This window comes from Salminus brasiliensis, chromosome 1 (genome assembly GCF_030463535.1).
Source record: "Salminus brasiliensis chromosome 1, fSalBra1.hap2, whole genome shotgun sequence".
NCBI lineage: Eukaryota > Metazoa > Chordata > Actinopteri > Characiformes > Bryconidae > Salminus > Salminus brasiliensis.
The window spans coordinates 63460268-63480944 of record NC_132878.1 but is presented as its reverse complement, the minus strand read 5'-3'; the positions used below and the strand labels follow the sequence as shown (position 1 = coordinate 63480944).

General features: G+C 40.4%; 2 protein-coding genes across 2 annotated transcripts in view; both read left to right on the top strand.

The window, feature by feature from the left end:
* The window catches only part of igf2r (insulin-like growth factor 2 receptor), a 36221-nt gene extending 26750 nt beyond the window's left edge, over window positions 1-9471 (top strand). Inside the window, exons 39-48 of the mRNA XM_072686173.1 lie at window positions 957-1109; window positions 1192-1432; window positions 1782-1918; window positions 2034-2151; window positions 2493-2639; window positions 2986-3170; window positions 3474-3660; window positions 6007-6153; window positions 6276-6345; window positions 7089-9471. Of these exons, the coding sequence (XP_072542274.1) occupies window positions 957-1109; window positions 1192-1432; window positions 1782-1918; window positions 2034-2151; window positions 2493-2639; window positions 2986-3170; window positions 3474-3660; window positions 6007-6153; window positions 6276-6345; window positions 7089-7475 (1772 nt within the window). The 3' untranslated portion in view covers window positions 7476-9471. The remainder of the gene's footprint in view (window positions 1-956; window positions 1110-1191; window positions 1433-1781; window positions 1919-2033; window positions 2152-2492; window positions 2640-2985; window positions 3171-3473; window positions 3661-6006; window positions 6154-6275; window positions 6346-7088) is intronic.
* Window positions 9472-11662: 2191 nt separating this feature from the next.
* slc22a2 (solute carrier family 22 member 2) lies at window positions 11663-20517 on the top strand. Its single transcript, XM_072656518.1, has 11 exons — window positions 11663-12079; window positions 13575-13678; window positions 15813-15967; window positions 16467-16635; window positions 16753-16867; window positions 18334-18434; window positions 18613-18827; window positions 19040-19148; window positions 19278-19390; window positions 19973-20072; window positions 20430-20517. Exons 1-11 carry the CDS (start codon window positions 11663-11665, stop codon window positions 20515-20517), a joined length of 1686 nt encoding a protein of 561 aa, XP_072512619.1.
* Window positions 20518-20677: the final 160 nt, after the last annotated feature.

Below are 20677 nucleotides of genomic sequence, written 5' to 3'. Positions count from 1 at the left end.
TCCTTAGTGAGCTCCTTTGTCTTAGCCATGACTGTCCACAAACCAACTGCAGAAAGCTGCTGTTTTTCTCCTGTTGAGTTGATTAAAACAGCTGTTCCCAATGAATCAGGGTAATTAGGATGCTTTAAAACAGCTTGGACTATTTGGAATGGTATAGAACTTTGGATTTTCCCATATACTGTGACAGTTTTCAAAGGGTATGAATAATTTTGGACATGCCACTTTTTGTTCAAATGTGTATAAAAGCTGAGAAATACTTTTTCCCACAATGATGCCTCTTGTACATCATCGTGTTATCTCCTGGGAGATGCCTGTGTCGTTTCAAGGCAAAAATATAACTTCTGGTTAAATAAAAGTAAATTTAAGTCAAACTTTGCCAGGGGTATGAATACTTTCGGGCATGACTGTATATTTAAGTCAAGTCAGGAGGCTTTATAACCCTCTAGCCCACACCTGGCATTAGAGAGAATCCTATTCTATTGGCATTACTTCTCTACAGGGACTAGACAAACTGTGTGTGTAAAATGAACTTCTGTGTCAGCAAGGGGTGCAACTAAAAGTAGCTAAATTCATTCTTTACATGGGGTGTCCACAGACATCTGGACTTAAAGTGTAGTAGCGGCATCAAATGATTACATTTTAAAATCTAGATTAATTGTGTTTAGTTTTAGTGCTTGTGATTAAAACATTTCTCTCATTTGCTGACCCTAAAATATGTGTGTTGATGGCAAATAGTTTTAGAGCCATTCAGAATTGATCAAATAATCAGCTAGCGGTATCTATTGAAATCATATTATTGGTTTTTATATCAGAAATTCACGTCTTTAAACAGAGACTATATAATAAAACAGAGACTATATAATAAAGTTAAATACTAAATGTAGTTTAGTTTTCCGGAATGTATGAGCAGTTGTGATGTAAGCTTGGTTCATTGAGTGGCGCTTTTCTCTTCACAGTGACCGTGGGTGGAGACGCATGTGTTTTTCCTTTCACCTATATGGGCAAGTCCTATTCTGAGTGCACGACCGATGGCAGGCATGAAGGCAAAAAGTGGTGTGCCACCACAGCCAGCTATGATAAAGACAGGAGCTGGGGCTTTTGTTCCAATGGTAAGGCATGATGCTCTCAGATAAATCAGCTCTATAATGGTTCAGCAAGACAGGTCAACAAATGAACATTTGTGTTTTTCAGTTACGACTAAGAGGCAGTCGTCCATCCTATTCACATGTGACCGTGCGGTAGGCCACGGCAGCCCCCAGCTGCTCAGTGAAACGCAGGGTTGTTCCACCGCCTTCCAGTGGCGCACCAATGTGGTCTGCCCACCTAAGAAAATGGAGTGCAAGCTGGTGAGACAACACCAAACCTATGACCTGCGCACTCTGTCCTCCCTCACTGAGCCGTGGAAGTTCACCAACAGTGATAAGAGCGATGCGTGAGTAAACTCTGGAATCTCTGGCAATTTATTGCCCTCTTTTTTTGTGCTGCAACAAACATATGTATATATAACACTAGATTTAATCCATATTGGATGTTTTATACTACTTGAATTAGTCAATTGTTCATACTTGCAATTGTTGCAACCAGTACTTGTAATTGTAGTAGATAGCTTGTGCTGTTAAAAAGAAACACATTTTTTATTTAATTTAAAACTTATTGAACCAGCTTGAAGTTGTGTGTACCCTGTGCATGTAAGCAAGTGCTGGTGCATTTATAACAAACCTGCTGGCACAAAGTCTAATTCAGTGATGGTAGTTTGACACTCGTGCCTCTGGCTATTGCAGGTACTACATGAACCTGTGCCAGGGAGTCCACGGTGGCCTGATGGATTGTCCAGAGGGAGCTGCAGTGTGCCGTAAACGTGCCAGTGGGAAGACTGAGACTCTGGGACGTGTATACACCCAGAGCATGGAATTAGTTGGTTAGCCCCCCATTCACTTCACTCTAAATGTTTATGTATGCACTGCAATAGGCTTAATAAGGCAAAACAGCAGATGTCAATTAAAAAAAGCACATGTCCTTTTCTGTCCCCTCAGATGGAAAGATTGAGGTGAATTACACCATGGGAGACACAGTGTGTGGGAATTCCTACCATGCCAAAACTGTTGTGCAATTGACATGTGGCAGCACTGTGGGCCATCCAAAACTCCTGCAGTAAGACCGTTTCTATTCTTCTTGACTTTCCAAATTAATTTATTGTCTAGGTTTAGGTTAAGGGGGAAATATATAACCCTCGGTGTCCAGCACAGCTCACTTATAAATCAAAAGGTATTATGCATTATGTCTCTGGGTCAAACTGTTGATTTATTAATGTTTGCAGGATGCATAACCAAACGTTATCGTTTAACATATATTTAAGTCATGCAGTTGAAGTTTGACCTTTGCTCCTTCACACTGAACACTGAAATATTCAGGATTTCAGATAAAGGTGTAGTTTGTACTTTTACATTTTAAACACAGGTTGTTTTTGTTTCCTCCCATGTGTGTTTGTGTAGTGTGGATATGACAAAATGTGAATTCTGGGTGGAGTGGGAGACTCGAGCAGCCTGTGCAGTAAAGCAGCGTGAAGTGGAGATGGTTAATGGCACCATTAAGGTTCCAGAGACCGGAGCCGTCTTCAGCCTGGGAGCCCTCTACTACAGGTCACTACTTATGGCATAATTCGTATTAATATATGTGCTCTCAATTTTACTCATGCCGACCACAAGTCAAATTTTCCATATAGATTACATTATTAAAATTGGACAACAATGATTTTAATGTCACATAAATACAGAATTCAGCTAAAACTACTATTACTGTTCTAAGACAGTAGTAGAAAATTAAACATTATTTAGGGACTTGGTTATCAAGTCACCAAACATGACCATTTTAAGAACAGAATGTGTATACTAATTAACAAAGAGCAGCACAGTCAGAATAAATTACTGTATTATGAAGGACATTGACTTAAGGAATACTTGAAAACTGTCTGTCTTATTCGCCTAGCCTTCACAAAGCAACGGGAGACATTCGACCCAACGGTGACCGCTACATCTACCACATCCAGCTGTCCGGTATTACCAACAACTCCTTGGCTCAGTGCCTGGGTGCTAATATCTGCCAGGTGAAGAGGGATGCCTCCTATTGCAGAAAGATTGGCTCCTCTACCCGGGCCAAGTACTACATCAAAGGTGAAAAGACTGTAGTGTTTATTGCAGTAGTAGCATGAAGCCACATGATGGGCAGATGGGACAAAAAGCATTTTGATTAAACTTGTCCGCACTGCAGGAGTAGCTACATTGAAAGCCACCTAGAATTTATTTGTTTTATTTTTTTATCTAAAGTTTTAAAAAAATCCAACATTCTTAAAATATTCTTTCAGCATCTCAAAATGCTACATTTCAGATCTAGCAAATCAGCTAGGTTTAAGTGTTTTTGCAGCATAGTAGTGATCTGCTATCTGTCATATAAATTGTTTGGCACTATGTTTGTAGGGGACAGCCTGGATGTGCTGGTGCCATCAGAGTCTGTGTGTGGCCGAGACAAGTCAAAAACGGTCTCCTCTGCAATCTTGTTCCACTGCAACCCTGCGGCAGGAGAGGGCATCCCTGAGTTTCTGCTGGAAACTGATGGTTGCCAGTACCTGTTTGTCTGGCACACCTCCACAGTGTGTAACCTTTTGTAAGTAACAGCAAAGACAGTGTATCAACAAAACAAGCACTTGCTTATAGACATGGTAGCCTCAGGCTAGCATGTTTACTTGGCAGGGGTGACACCATGATCACGAAGGTGGTTTCCCCTGTCATGCTTGTGAAGGCTTTTGTAACTTACTTCTTTGAAATTCTAATTAAAGATTGAAGCAGTGCGTATATATATAGTGGTGGCTGAGCGGTTAGAGCTTGGTTGGGTTGTACTGGGTTGTGGGTTCGATACCTGGGTTCGGCAAGCTGCCACTGTTGGGCCCTTGAGCAAGGCCCTTCAACCTCTCTGATTCCCGGGTGCTGGAGTTGGCTGCCTCCGCTTTTTTGTGTGTGTGTGTGTGTGTGTGTGTGTGTGTGTGTGTGTGTGTGTGTGTGTGTGTGTGTGTGTGTGTGTTCTACCACAGATGGATCAAACTACGCTATATGTCCAAATGTTTGTAGACAACCCTTCTAATGAATGCATTCAGCTAATAAAGCAGCACAGCTGCAATGAACAAGCATACTTGTTTGGTTTCAGTTGGGCTAGAATTTAATTTAATTTCATGATTAATTATTTAAAACCTAATTTCCATTTACAAACCGGATTCCAAAAATGTTGGGACACTAAACAAATTGTGAATAAAAACTGAATGCAATGATGTGGAGATGGCAAATGTCAATATTTTATTCGTAATAGAACATAGATGACAAATCAAAAGTTTAATCTGAGTAAATGTAACAGAAATATGTTGATTCAAAATTTCATGGCGTCAACAAATCCCAAAAAAGTTGGGACAAGTAGCAATAAGTGGCTGGAAAAAGGAAATTGAGCATATAACAAACAGCTGGAAGACCAATTAACACTAATTAGGTCAATTGACAACATGATTGGGTATAAAAAGAGCTTCTCAGAGTGTCAGTGTCTCTCTGAAGCCAAGATAATAAGATAATCACCAATTCCACCATTGTTGCTCAGAAAGATAGTGCAGCAATACCAGAATGGTGTCACCCAGCGTAAAATAGCAAAGACTTTTAAGTTATCATCATCAACCGTGCTTAACATCATTAAAAGATTCAGAGAATCTGGAACAATCGCTGTGCGTAAGGGTCAAGGCCGTAAAACTCTACTGGATGCCCTTAAACGTCACTGCACCTCAAACAGGAATGCCACTTTCAAGGAAATAACAGAATGGGCTCAGGAATACTTCCAGAAATCATTGTCAGTGAACACAATCCACCGTGCCATCCGCCGTTGCCAGCTGAAACTCTACAGTGCAAAGACAAAGCCATTTCTAAGCAAGCTCCACAAGCTCAGACGTTTGCACTGGGCCAGGGGTCTTTTAAAATGGAGTGTGGCAAAATGGAAGACTGTTCTGTGGTCAGATGAGTCACGATTTGAAGTTCTTTATGGAACACTGGGACGCCATGTCATCCGGACCAGAGAGGACAAGGATAACCCAAGTTGTTATCAACGCTCCGTTCAGAAGCCTGCATCACTGATGGTATGGGGTTGCATGAGTGCTTGTGGCATGGGCAGCTTGCATGTCTGGAGAGGCACCATTAATGCAGAGAACTATGTTCAGGTTCTAGAACAACATATGCTCCCATCTAGATGTCATCTCTTTCAGGGAAGACCCTGCATTTTTCAACAAGATAATGCCAGACCACATTCTGCAGCAATCACAACATCATGGCTACGTAGGAGAAGGAGCCGGGTACTGAAATGGCCAGCCTGCAGTCCAGATCTTTCACCTATAGAGAACATTTGGCGCATCATAAAGAGGAAGGTGCGACAAAGAAGGCCCAAGACGATTGAACAGTTAGAGGCCTGTATTAGACATGAATGGGAGAGCATTCCTATTTCTAAACTTGAGAAACTGGTCTCCTCTGTACCCAGACGTCTGTTGAGTGTTGTAAGAAGAAGGGGGGATGCCACACAGTGGTAAAAATGGCCTTGTCCCAACTTTTTTGGGATTTGTTGACGCCATGAAATTTTGAATCAACATATTTCTCCTTTAAAATGTTACATTTACTCAGATTAAACTTTTGATCTGTCATCTATGTTCTATTACGAATAAAATATTGACATTTGCCATCTCCACATCATTGCATTCAGTTTTTATTCACAATTTGTTTAGTGTCCCAACTTTTTTGGAATCCGGTTTGTAGTTCATGCTGGCGTCCTCAGATCTTACCTCATCCTAAAGTACTGTATATCAAGGCTTTTGAGTACAATAGTTTTAATTATCATCATATGTGCAGAGTGAAGTCAGTTTTTACATAACATTTCTGTCACAGGTCCACATGCTTAGTGTTTCCTCTCTTGACCCCCCCCCCCCCCCAACAGCTCCACAAACAGGCAAATGGACGATAACAGTAAGGACAGTGCTGGATTGTCGGGGCGGAGCCAAGCTCTGGGGGCAGTGCTCAGCCTGCTACTCGTAGTGCTTACAGTCTGTCTGCTTATTTTGCTGCTTTACAAGCGGGAGAGAAGGTAAAAACACACATGCACACAAACACATACACACACCTTCTCACCTGCTATAATGACATTAGAATTTTGTCATTTCTTGATAATAGAGTGGATTCTTGCTGTGTTTGTGGCTCTGGTTTTAGGGGCCTTGTTTTGCAAAAAGTGACCAGCTGCTGCAAGAAGGGAAATCAAGTGTCTTATAAATACTCCAAGGTAACCTCTCACAGAATCACACACACAATAATTGCACAGTGATATGTGATATGTAATATGTAGAGAAAGTCTGGGGACACACTGCCAGTTTTTTCTCTGTAACCATAAGCAAAACCTAGGAATTTGGCAGGTAGTATCACATGTAATCAACATGTTTGTTGGGACTGACGTCAGCTTGTGCCAGTCTAATGCCTTAGATTGGAACAACAATAAAACATATAAAAATAATAATAATAATAAAAAATAATATATATATTTTAATTGCTTTAAAAACTAAAAATTATTGTATTGTAATCAAATGTATTGAATTAAAACAAACCAAAAAAATCTAAATCTAATCAGTGGCTTGACTGTTTCTTTTCTAAACAGTTTCCTTTCTGTTGTTAAAGGCACATATTTGATCTCAGTGGGCCGATTTCCGAAACCCAGATTAGTCATATGTGTAGACAAAATTAGATTTTAAAACTTAAAAGTTCTTGGTGCTTAACGGAATAAAATGTGCAGTGGTTTGGCATTATTTCCAAGGTAGCACTATCTCATATACTGTTACAGATGTTTGTGTGATTACTGTTTCTGTTAAAAAAAAAATAATAATAATAATAATAAACCTGCTTATTCTTAAATGTTTCAAACCAAAGGGCCTAGAGAAAATGATCATTCAATGAAAGGTATTAAGAGTCCCCAAGTTTTTGGTGGGCAGTGTATATACACGTTTCAGATGTCATACATTGTGTCTGCAACAGGTGAACACTGATGAGGACGGCTGTGAAGACGAGATGGAATGGTTGATGGAAGAAGTGGAGACTCCATCTCGGGGGCTGCAGGAGAATGGCCACGTCACCACTAAACCGGTCAGCGCTGACGCCCTGCGCTCCTTCTCCTTGGACGAACAGGACAGCGAGGACGAGGTGCTGACCGTGCCGGGTGTCCGGATCCACTCTGGACGAGGGTCGGGCCCCACCTCCTCGTCCCGGCTCCAGGCTGCCCGACGAAGGGTGGAGAGTGATGAGGATCTGGTGGGGCTTCTGGAAGACACTGGGAGCAGGGGCACGTCCAAATCGGGGGCCAAGCACCAGAGGAAAGCACAGCTGGACCCAGACGACAGCGATGAAGACCTGCTTAGGGTCTAAGGACACTGTTTCCACTTCCTGTATCGAACTTCTGAATGTCTGTCCAACTTTGCTCCAACCTTTTGCTCCTTCAGTTTGTTCTCTTTCTGGTTTTCTAAAGGGAAAAATCTATTTATCTGTCAGCCGTTTACTGTACAGTGTTTTAAAGAGCAGATGGGTTCATGCGTCCACTCTATACCGATGCCTTTGTGATAACATTATCATTTTTTAGATCATTTGATTGTTTTTTTTCCGTTCTTCTGTTGTCCCCCCCCACTATGGGCTAAACTGAATTTGTTTAATGTGCGGAGGTGTTATGCTATGTGTCTCTACATGAAGCAATCTCCATCAGACAAGCAAGATAATGTATGATTTTATTTAATGATTTGAGTACTTTATGTAATTTCTCTGTGGCATCCTTGCTGTCAGGAAAAGTAAAGGTGAAAATCCATTGTCTAGGGTTTGGAAACGAGCCCCTGGCGCAGTAATGAGAGTTATGAGGAAATTTGATAACTTTTCTCAGACCTTTTTTTTTTTTTTTTTTTGTCCCCAAACTGGAAATTTAGCAATGTGCTTTGCATTAACTTGCCTCTCAGATGAATCTGGTTAAAATCTACCTTTCCTACTTACAGTGGGCAGGGGCTTTAAGGTGTGACTATTTATTGAGTCAAGGGGTGTTCCCTGCATTGCTTCAGCATCCCTATTGCCAAAAGCATGCTCTATGTATCCCTTTCAGAGAACATACACAGTATAATGAGTTTTAGTGCCATGAGGCTTGGCATTGGACACTTCGCTCAGCTTGATGCCTCGCTCCCCTCCACCAACTCTCAGCATATTTAAATGTCTCAGTCTATAGTTGAGCATATTTACAATCACAGTGTGATGATTTTGGGGTATCATCTCTTTATTTGTTGTTTTTTTTTTTTTTTAGTTGTTAAGTTAATTTGTTGACTTTTGGTAGCTAGATGCAAATGAGCTTATGGCACACTGTCGGTGTGATGCACTTTGGTCTTTTGGGTTGTGTTTTGTTGTTTTTTTTTGTTCGTTAAATGATGGTGACTCAGGAATTGTGTTTTTTTTTTTTTTTTTTTTTTTTTTGCAAGGCAACTCCGTCACCTTGAACGTGTTTGCCCTCAGCTCTTAAATGCTATTATTCATAGATTCAAGACTGCGATGCATGTGTTGATTCCAGAGTTAACCTGCTATCCATTGTAAACTTCTATTACATCCTAAGGGTTATTATTCAGTAATTATTACAATGATGCAAACTGGTTGAGTTACTCTTAAGCGATACGCGTGAGGAATGCAAGTCGGGAGCCACTGTCTGTTCCTTGGAGTTTGAGATGAAGCCCATGTTTTAACACTTTCTGGCATGTTTGCATCCTGAGTTCATTAATAAATGTTCTGAGCAAAGTGGTTTGATCAGCAATCGTTCAAGGTAACATTTGGCGAGGCTTGACCCGTGCTCATTCCCAAACTAACCATTACAAACAGCCTCCAGTATTGAATTAGTGTGGAATGGCTTAGTTTGAGATGCATCATTGCTTCTTACCATGTCTACATATTATGGTTTTACACGCCTAACCCAAAACGTGGTTTCATGAAGGTACTGCCTGTACTCCAAGACCGTAATGATGAAAATGCTCCAGCTGAAGTTGCTCTTTGTCTATTCTCTGGGCAAAAGGTGGACTGTATGACTGAGGACTGTGAAGTTGACTGATGACCGTGGCGTCACTAACTTCTCCCTGTGCTCTATGGGAACGTCTGCCACTGCTGTATGCCTATAATTTTGGTACTGGCTGTTTTCTTTGTCACATCAGTGGGTGATCCAGAGCCTCTCCTGATGTAGTCTCTTTTTTTAATAATGGAGGCTCTGGATCTGCTAAGATTTTCATTTTGTCAGATGCTTGACTGCTTTTTTTTTTTTTTTTTTTTTTGGTGTTTTGTTTTTTTGTATTTAAAATGTCGATGCTGAGACGTTATTGCATTATTTCAATAAAAGAGATCAGCTGTTAAAGCACATACTGTCTTCATTAAATGACTGGCATATTTGTATGGTTGGTTATTGGGCCAACATCAGGAGAAAATACATAAAACAATGAATTCTGTTCTTAAACCTGTAACATTCTTAAACCACACTCCCATACTGTATGATGTGGTGTTAGCTGTGTTTCCTCTTGTTTGAGCATGATAGCCTGGTTTTTACTACAGCACTTTGTAAACCGCTTATTTTAAAGAGCAGTGCAGTAGCTGAGCAGTGATGCTGATGTTAGTATTGCAGGGAAAAAGGATGTCTCTCCGAACTTGATGAAAAAAGGTTAATCTTCATTACCATAAGCAGTATCACGATACGTAGACATACCTCGGATTCAGCTGAGCTAGACTGAACCACCAGTAGTGAAATCTACTTTTGAAAATACCGCCTCCTCCTAAGCTCTTCCTGAAAAGGATGTGATGTCAGCGTGAGAATGGCACTTTTGTTCTGGCTATGATGAACTCAATGGAAATGGAGTTATGTCGCCTTCATGTCTAGACCAGTTCCTTTTGTCTGTGATGGTTGTTGATCAAAAGCCCTTGTTGATCACGTCTTTTGGTCAAACAGTAAGCGCTTTCTTCTTGTCATAGGTAAAATAAGCCAAATGGTCTTCTCATTTTGGAGGCAGACACCATGGTTTATATTTTACCATGGCTTTTTAATTTGATAATGATTCCATTGACCTTGATGGGCCACACACTTGTGAAACTTTCCTACGTGTCTTCAAAATTCTTGTCATTCACATTGTGAATACTGGATTAAGGTATTGATATTATGACAGATTTGAAATAGAAGTAGTCGCAATTGTTTAGGACATGCAGCACATACAGTCAAAGCCCCATCCTTTTGCTGTAGGGGTTGGATCCCTGCGGCTGGCGCATTATAGATACTGTAACTTGATGTGCTGATTCTTGTAGGATGTGCCAGTTGGTGTGCCAGCTGCTTTAGGATGTGTCGGTTGCTGTAATGTATAAATTGCTGTATATCAGCTGCTTTGGAATGCATCAGTTAGTGTGCTGGCTGCTGTACGATGTGCCAGTTGGTGTGCCCGCTGCTGTAACCTGTCGGTTGGTGTGCTGGCAGCTTTAGGACGTGCCAGTTGATGTGTTGGCATGCTTTAGAAAGTGCCAGTTCGTCTGCCCGCTGCTTTTACCATGTCAGTTGATGTGTCGGCTGCTTTAGGATGTGCAAGTCAGTGTGCCAGTTAGTCTGCCAGCAGCTTCAAAATGTGCCGGATGATGTGCTGGCTGCTTTAGAACGTGCCAGTTTGTGAACAGAGAAATCAAATATAGCCGTGAGGAAACTCATCATACAGCAAAAAAATGACCCAAAAACACAACAAAGTAGGCTTTGAGTGTATGATTGCATTCAGCCACAAGAGCAGTTGTGAGGTCAGGTACTTATGTCTGACAATTAGTTCTGCCACTGCAGATCATCAAGGTTTTTGGATCACTTCAGAGAGCACAGTTCTTCTGCTCCACAGATGTTGGACATATAGTGTAGACAAAGGTCCTTTAGGATGTGGAATTTTGGACATCAGGAAATTTTACAAACTGAATGGTGCAGTCGTTTCAGCTTTCAGTTCTGTTAAACTGCAGTCAACTTTTTAACTTGATTAATAATTGTTTGAAATTGAATTAAGTTATTTTTCTTGTGGTTTAATGCATGTCTAATATATTTTAATGCAGTTCCATCATTTGTTTTAGTTTTCTGATTAATTTACAAAAATGATTGTGAGTTTGAAATCTCTTTATTTGGACATTTAAATCAAATTTGAAATTAATTAAAATGCAGAAAAAGCATTTTCTGTATTTTTTTACTATATTCCGTAGAAACATAATTGCAGAAGGTTGCAGAAGATCCTTTTGTAAATGGAAGATGTCCCATTTCTTGCGACAGGTTTGAGGCCATTGTATGATCTGGATAATTCAGTTAAAGCTATTCAGTGACTGCTGGCAGAATCATTACATAACACAATTGGAGTCTGCTCTATTAAAGAGTAACATGGTGCATTCTGTGCTCAATGCATCGTTGGTCAATCTCAGCATGACTAGTTCGAGGGTCAGCCTTTTTTTCTGGACTCTGCACTTGGATGTGTGTAAATACCCCCGGTTGCTGAAATTTAGGCGCAGCCTGACCCGGTGTCTTCATACTCACGCACAAAGGTTCCATCATGACCACTTTTGACGACATCCTGGAGGAGGCCGGCAAATTCGGCAGGTTCCAGAAGCGCATATTTGCCCTGCTGTGTATGGTGTCCATGCCGTTTGCTGGTGTTTATGTGGGCGTTGTATTCCAGGGCTTCACTCCGGAGCACTGGTGCCGGGATCCTGGGTTGGAGAGGCTTCAGAACCACTGTGACTTAGGTCTAGAGAAGGCCCGCCAGTTCATCATACCTGTAGTCAACAGCTCTGCTGGTGTGGGGCCCAGTCAGTGCCAGAGATATGATGTGGACTGGAACATCACTGACCTGAACTGTGATTTCCTGGACAGTGACATCACTGAGGCACAGCGTGCTGGATTGCCCATGACTGCCTGCAAGAATGGCTGGCAGTATGATTATGAGCATAGAGAGTCCTTTGTCACTGAGGTAAGAGCTCTTATGCATTTTTGGTAATACTTTAGCAAAACAATGCCCTTGTAATTTGCATATAAAGGGTCCCATGTCATGCAAAACTGATATAGATATGGGTCCTGGTAGTCAGTATGGGGCTTTTTTTTTTTACTTTATTCTAGATAAAAGCATAAACCAAATGCCATAAATATTAATTATTTTTAAATGTGTGAGCAATTTTTTTTTAATGGGCCAAAAGAACCTCTATACCAACTTTATTTTGAAACTACTCTGTAGATTCCCATGTCCTTATCACAGACTGTTTTTGTTGCTGTGTTAAATAAAGGTGCGCTGCTCTGATACTTATACTAGGATACAATTACAATCTGACCCATTACCCTGAACTATCAATGCTTGATTCAAACCAAAATGCAGGTATTCTAGGCTTCATAACTCAGATCAACTCAGAGTAATTTACAGACAGATACACATATTATAACAAGCAGCAATCCTTACCCTGTCTATATGCACATGTTTTTATAGTCATTACAAGCAAGCGTGACATAAATTTCTGATCAAAACATGGGCAAATTCGTAGTAAAGGGTTACTGATCCTGTTTGTGAATTGTTGTGAGCTCGTATTTACGTGCAGGGAAGAATAAAGTGAGCTGGAATGAAGTTGTTTAATTTGTCTGTGCAGGAGCTCTCAGTTCACAGTCCATTCAAAAGGCAGCTCAACCCCAAGTTCCCACAAGTCTCAGTACACAGATTTGTAGTTTGGTTTACAGCTTTAGGGAGGGGCAACAGTGTGTATTCTTTAAACAGAGGGTCAATCTTTAGGACTTTTCATGATGGAGGTTGCAACACGATGTGTATGTCTGACCCTGAAGCTACTGACCCTTAACCTCTAGGCTATCAGCATCTTCAAAAAGTGTGCATTCCTGGTCATTGGAATTTTGCTAGAAACTACTCCTAATCACTATCAGATCAAACAGCATTTTGACACATGTTAACAATAAAATTCAACAAATTCAGACACATTTAAGTAGCCTAGAATCTTATGAAAATAACATGGCATGTTCTATCTGTTCTGATTGGCTGCCCTAAGGCCCGGAAAGCATTCAGAAAGCTATAGGGCGTGAAACAGCACTCATGAGTGAGGCTAATATGCTGCAGAATATTTTTGGGCTCATGACATCACCAAAACAGAATTTAAAGTAGTTAGCACTAATGAACTGTATGAGGAATGAATATAAGGCCTGGTTTTAAAACTTTACACACAACAACATTGAAGTTCAATGTAATTGATTCGACTAAATCTAACCCTAAACCTGACCTTAACGCTGTTGTTCACTGTTGCAGCAGATAGTTAGTAATTGCTAACAATTTGTGCAGCTGGAGATTATCTACGGAGACATTAAATATTGTAACCAAGGCTTTCCTAGAACTGGACATTCAAGCCAACAGCATTTTAGGAGCCTTTATTTTAAGTGTGTCTAAGTGACTGACAATGAGGACTGTTGTGTTTCAGTTTGACCTGGTGTGTGATCATGCCTGGTTGGTGGACGTGTTTCAAGCAGTACTCGGTGTTGGCTTCTTAGTGGGCAGCATTGCCTTTGGATACCTGGCTGATAAGTATGATGTCTGTTGCTTGCTCTATTAATCACACTAGTTATTTCTTACCAAAGAAAATCACAGCACAGTGCTTCTTCCTTGCTCTTTATAGGAACACTCAGATACCACAGATAACTACGGTCCTGATTCAGTCTTGAAAGAACAGTGTTTCGTACATGATATTAATTATTAAACATATACAAACACATGAAAAAATAGGAATACTATTGAGAATGCTGCAGTATAACAAAACACAAGAGCATGACCACAGTGTTCACATAAATGTGGTGATGTACCTGTGAGACATCTCTAGTGCCCTCAGTACCATCCAGCCCATTCTGCTGAAGGGGTTTAGGTCATTGTGGCAATACTGCCCTGGTGTCCTGGATCACTGATCACCTGTTCAACAGGCCCCAGTACATGAGCATACGGAACTGGGAGCAGACGCTCCACAGGGGACTGTTTTTGCTCCTTTTTCTTTTCACTACTTACATCTGCAATTTCACTCTGAGATGCATCATCTACAAAAGTTCTCAGATGACACTGTTCTTGTGGGGGGTATTAATGAGGGGAAACATAAGTACAGGGTCTGGTAAACAGTTTTGTAGTCTAGTGTCAGTGAAACCATTTCCAAATAAACATCAGGTAGACACAATCTTGGGAGCAGAAGTGTCAAGTAACGAAGTACAATTATTTTGTTACCTTACTTCAGTAGACTTTATATCTATACTTATCTATACTTTACTTGAGTAATTCTTTTTGAGCCGACTTTTTACTTTCTACTCCTTACATTTTCACACAAGTACCTGTACTTTCTACTCCTTACATTTTAAAAATAGCCTTGTTACTTCTATTTCATTTCTGTTTGTTTCCATTCTGGATCGTCTTCCAAAAAAAAAAAAAAAAAAAAATAGCCCCATCCAGAAAGTGAATTATATTGTGGTTGAAACATGAAACGCATGTTAATGCTCAGTAGTGCACATAGATGCTCCTTACTTAATATATCTGATATTACTACACTGCATTCATTTTCATTTTGGGCAGATCTGCAGCTGAAACAGGCAGCCTAGTGCAGCCCAACATTTTCAACATCAACATTTTAATAGAACATTATAGTCATCATGGCTTTTAGAAAAATGTGTTTTGGGGTAGTGCACTATAGGCCCCTGTGGCGTGGCCTTAGCTTTTGGCCTTTGTTTTCCTTACATTGCTTTTATACTTGAAGTAGTTTTAAAACCAGTACTTTTACACTTTTACTGGAGTAAAAAGCTTAAGTTGACATTCAACTTCTATAAGTCTTTTTAAACCCTAGTGTCTACACTTCTACTTGAGTAATGACTGTCAATACTTTTAACACCTTTGCTTGGGGGTATTTCCAGATCTTCAACTCCTAGCATCCTTTAGGGTGAGAACACTGAGGTGATTAACTTCTACAAGTAAATGTGTCAAGTAGGAAGTTAACCAAAACAGGCTGTACAGGAAGGACCAAAGTCAACTCTCCTTTCTGAAGAGACGGAGGTCCTTCAGTGTGAGGGGTCAGCTGCAGAGTACTAGGAGTCTGGTGTCAAGGGCATTTATAATCATGTTGTGTGCTGGGGCAGCATAATTAAACATAATTCATGTTTCAACGAAGACCTACAGATACCTACAGACTAACCAGTGTCCTTGGGGCCTAATCGGACACAGTGGAGAAGGTGGAGGAGAGGTGGATACTGTGGATACTCTACTACACATTACAGTGATAGGGGAGTTCTCTGAGCAGCATGCTCCTGCCATGTCCCACTGCTTAGCCAGGTTGATTCTCTCTGAAGTCATCTGTACAATTCATTATTCCTCATCTTTATACATGTGTACATCATCTGCACTGGACAATTTATTACTGCTAATTCTCTACTGGTCATGCTCTTTCGCAAAAACAGCTATTGTATAAATATTTACAGCTATTGTATAAATAACTATACCCATATTTTACATTAACACTCTTTTATTGATAATATATGTTATCCCTGTGTATTCTGTGTTTGTCTTGCATGTATCCTGCTGAGACACTTGCCTTAGGAGGTATCATCATCTTATTATCCTAATGTTTGCAAGGGAAGGTGCTATGTCAATAAATAGATGTTGCAATTGACAATGAATTACTGTGTTCTTTTAGGTTTGGCAGAAAAATGAGCTTGATGTTGTCCAATATCCTGAATGCAGTTACAGGAATTCTGGTGGCCATATCCCCCAACTACATCTCCTTGGTGGTGTTCAGAGCTTTTCATGGCTTTGGGGTTAAAGGAGGTTGGATGTCCGCATATGTGCTGAGTAAGTAAGCATGCTGCTATAACCTTCACCTGAAACCAACTGACTTTTGAACAGTAGTGGCACTGCGAGTCACTGTAGTGGTCAGGGCTGATTATACTATTGCATAATGTCCAGTACTGAGCCCCAAATGGAGCCTTGGAAATAAAATAAATAAATAAATAAAATAGCAATAATCCTGTTTATGATTGTGAGGCAATTTTACAGTGTACTCCTAAATGCATGCTGCTCCTAAACAGTTCTTCCTCCTAGCGTCCAGGTCAGTTTGGTGATTTCACTGCTCATACACACCTACAAAACTTAGTAATTCACTGATGAGTTGAACCAGGAATGTTGGAGAAATCACCAAGCAGTCCCCTGGTCCTCCATGTTTTAAATGTCTACATATATAAAAGAATATCCATCATCCAGGACTGGAAATGATGCCCCCTTTATGACAGGAGGGTGGGCCTTTTCAAAACCAGCTGCCAAATTTCATTCTGCGTTTTGTGTCGGCACCCAGTCACAGAGCTGGTGGGAGTGGAGTACAGGAGGAACGTGGGGGTGCTGTTTCAGATGTTCTTCAGCTTCGGCATCCTCATCCTGGCCCTCATTGCTTACCTCATCCCCAACTGGCGTTGGCTGCAGGTGGCCTTCACAGTACCCTATATCATCTTCCTGGCCTACTACTGGTGAGGTGTAAAAGGTGTTTTATTAATGATGCTGATTCATTACTGATGGGATCTATTTTTAAACACTAATAGTGTGTGTTTTTAAATAACTGATGCTATCTGTTTGCTGGGCTGCAGGTTTGTCCCAGAGTCCCCAAGATGGCTTCTCTCTCAAAACAACTCCAGCAAAGCTGTAGAGATCACTCAGGCAATGGCCAAAGAGAATAAGAAGACACTCTCCAAGAACATTAAGGTGCATTCATCATGCAGTGTGTGTGTGTGTGTAAATTAAAGGAATGGTTTGGCAAAATATCAATTAGCATGATTGACTGGCCTCATTCGTTTACAGCAGAAGATGCAGAGCTAACATTGCTAACGAACACTAGATTAACATTGGCTCAATTCTCAGTCTCATCTGTGTAAATATATATCCAAAAGCCCCTTTCAACCCAACACCATGGTGTAGAATATGTCATGACTTACTTGACAGTACTTTAATCAAATCAAATTTATGTGTATAGTGCTTTTTACAACTAGTGTTGTCACAAAGCAGCTTTACACAGTTAGTAATCAGTAAAAGACAAGAAATCAACAACATAAGAAGACATGAAAATCTAAGATCCCCAGTGAGCAAGCCAACGGCGACAGTAGCAAAGAAAAACTCCCTCATAGCTGGAGGAAGAAACCTTGGGAGGAACCAAGACTCACACAGGGGACCCATCCTCCTCTGATCAGAACTGTTTATAAATTATTGATAAAATCACTGAATCACCAAGACTGTTGTTCTGCTCAGGTGTGCAACATATTCTTATTCTACTTTACTTATACTGTAGTCTATAAACACACATAAACTTCTTCCTATAGCTGAATGGTGTGGCAACCATCTTAGTAACTGTAGCTACTGGTTTTAGCTTAACTGTTTAATTATGGTCTATGCAGGCTGTTTTACTGAATCCTTATAAATAGATAGTTCACCTAGCTTTTTGATCATGTTTTAATGACCAATAACTTAATACAATAGCAGTGTGTTTACAGAATGTGAGATTGGTGACGGGCAGAAAGTCCAGTGTTCTAAACTGTGGAAGCACATATCAAATAATTAACATGGCTCGGTTGATTGACTGCATCTGGGGTCAGTGAGAAATCATGCTCATGAGATATTCACCAAACTGTTTAAGGCTGCTGATACTTTTCCAGTAGGGAGGAAGAGGTGTTAAAAGTGGTAAACTAGTTTTTGAAAACGTGTGTAATTGTGTGTACAATCCTACATTTGTAGAAGGATTGCTCCTGTCTCCAGCACAGCTCGTGCAAGATTTATCGGCTCTTAACTAGGGAATTATGAGCTGATGTCAGTATCCAGTTATTTTATGTACACATCTGCCTGTGCTGATAACTGTGCTAGTAGTTCAATACATTCAGAATTGCATATCAGTTTAAAATATCAGTCAGATGTAAATCAGTTCCATTTCCATCTTCCAATACCAATATCAATTGAGTTCTGATATTATCATGCCCTGGGAGAAAAAAGCTACAAGTACATACTTGGTAAATGCCTCCTCAAAGGTACAACATGGTCCCTAAGGTCCACTACATTCCCAAGATGCCTAGTTCTAGAGTGTGTGTCCTGTTTCTGGACTGTATTTGCTTACAATCGCAGCCAAATGAACAAACTATGTCTGCAGCTTTAAACATTTAGTAACCCAAAAACATTTTCCAAAGATGCTGAAAGATGATAATGCAGACTCCACCACTGGCTCCTTCATGGACTTGATAAAAACTCCCAATATAAGAAAGTACACCCTCATTCTCAGCTATAACTGGTAAGTCTGATAAGTTCCTCTTTGCTTCTACTTCTACTTACCGCTCCCTCTGCCTACCTTTACCTATCTGTTCCTGTACAGTTATAACTGTACAGCGTATCGTCAACAGCAGCTAAAGCTACAACATAGGCTTTCTAATTCTGGGGCCTGTGAATGCATGATATCTCCTTTCCTTCAGGTTCACTAGTGCGGTGGTCTATCAAGGCCTGATCATGCGTTTGGGGATTCTGCGAGGTAACGTCTACATCGACTTCCTCATCTCTGGAATTGTGGAGTTCCCTGCTGCCTTCCTCATCCTCCTCACCATTGAGCGCATTGGCCGGCGCCTACCATTTGCAGCGGCCAACATAGTGTCTGGAGCCGCCTGCTTTATTACAGCTTTCATTCCAGAGAGTAAGTTATACTAACTTATTTTATGAGTTAAATTTGTATCACCATAATTTTGGGGTTTCTTAAATATTCTTTCAGAAAGCCATGCCCTGGCCTTTCTACTGTGAAGATAGCATTGCAGTGACAATAGAACTCTGTAAACAGTTCTTTGGGCAATCTGGGGACTTTCTCAGCGTTCTCAGACTTTCCCTTTAATGTCCACATTTTCTGAACAGGTATGTTATGGTTGAAAACAACAGTGGCTTGTATTGGCAGACTGGGCATCACTATGGCCTTTGAAATGGTGGTATTCGTGAACACTGAACTCTATCCCACCTTTATCAGGTACGTCCACTTACTCCTAAACTGTAATATAAAAATTTTAAAATATTGCACAAAACAATGTCTTGGTTTGATGTTAATTTAATGAAAAAAGCCACCATTTAGTAACTAATTCTGACTGTATTGATGCAGGAATCTGGGGGTCTCTGTGTGTTCAACACTGTGTGATGTTGGAGGGATTATAGCTCCATTCCTGCTTTACAGATTGGCAGTCATCTGGCTGGAGCTGCCACTCATCATTTTTGGTGTGTATGAATGATATTTTTATGAAACTTGAGGAAGCTCCAAGCGGGTTCTGGTCTTGGAGGCCCTTAGTCTTTTGTTAAGATCACCAGTCAGCAGGTTTAGTTGGGTGTGTATGAGGACAAATTGGACTTCATACATCTGGGGCTGGAATTTGATAACCCTGGTGTTTTCCAGTCAATAGCAATATTGATACACTATATGTCCAAGGGTTTGTGGACACCCTGTGTTCACTGGAAAGATGGTGCTCCATTCAATACTTTTAAGATGAGGTGGGGTAGTGATCACCCAAAATCCTGACCTTACTAATGATTCTGTCATTGAATGCAATCAAATCCTCACAGCAATACACCAAAATATAGTAGAAAACCTTCCCTATACAGTAGAGACAATTATGTCCCAATACTTTTGTCAATATTGTGTACATTTGCTGCTCTGACATATAAGTATATAGACAAATTGGCCGCATACATGTTCTGTAGACTTCTGTAGACGTTTGTAGTGTTGAGCAGGAGAACTGTTTTTCTTTCTGACCTGAGTGTGAGACACCATGCAGGCAGTAATGGAGCGTTTCGGTCCAACAGGGGTCCTAGCATTCATTGCTGGTGGACTGGTACTGCTGCTGCCCGAGACCAAAGGAGTGCCTCTTCCAGAGACCATTGATGACATTGAAAACCCAAACAGGTGAAACATGCCCACTCTCCTGGGTCTCACATTCTTCTATACTTTGTTGTTCTGCTGTAATTTTATTTAAACCTTAATATTTTGTTTACATTCCCATGTGTGTGTGTGTGTGTGTGTGTGTGTGTGAAGCATTTCAAAGAGAATTTGTTACTAAATGCAATATTGTTGTTATTTATTTATTGAGTGTGCATGTATTATGAGTTTGTATGAAATGTCCAGTAATAATAACATTAATAATCAGCATCTTCATAACTATTATTATTATATTAATATTATTATTAGTTGTATTATTAGTTTTAGTTAGTTATTGTTGTGATATTGCATAACAATGCAAATATGTTGGTATCATACTTTCAGAAACAAAGAAGATACAATGAAGAGTCACCAGATGGAGAATCTACTGGCCTCAGTTGTGACAACTAACAAAGAGACATTGACTGTCTGAGTTTTCAGTCTGGGAGAATAAGCTCAATAAACTATTAAGATATTTTGTAAAATAAACCTAGTGAGAAATCTCTGCCCTTCAGTGCTGCTCTTCTAGGCTTATGATGAAGTGGCTGCAGACCTTCTTGAGATTTAAAGTAACTATTTTACTTAAATATTTT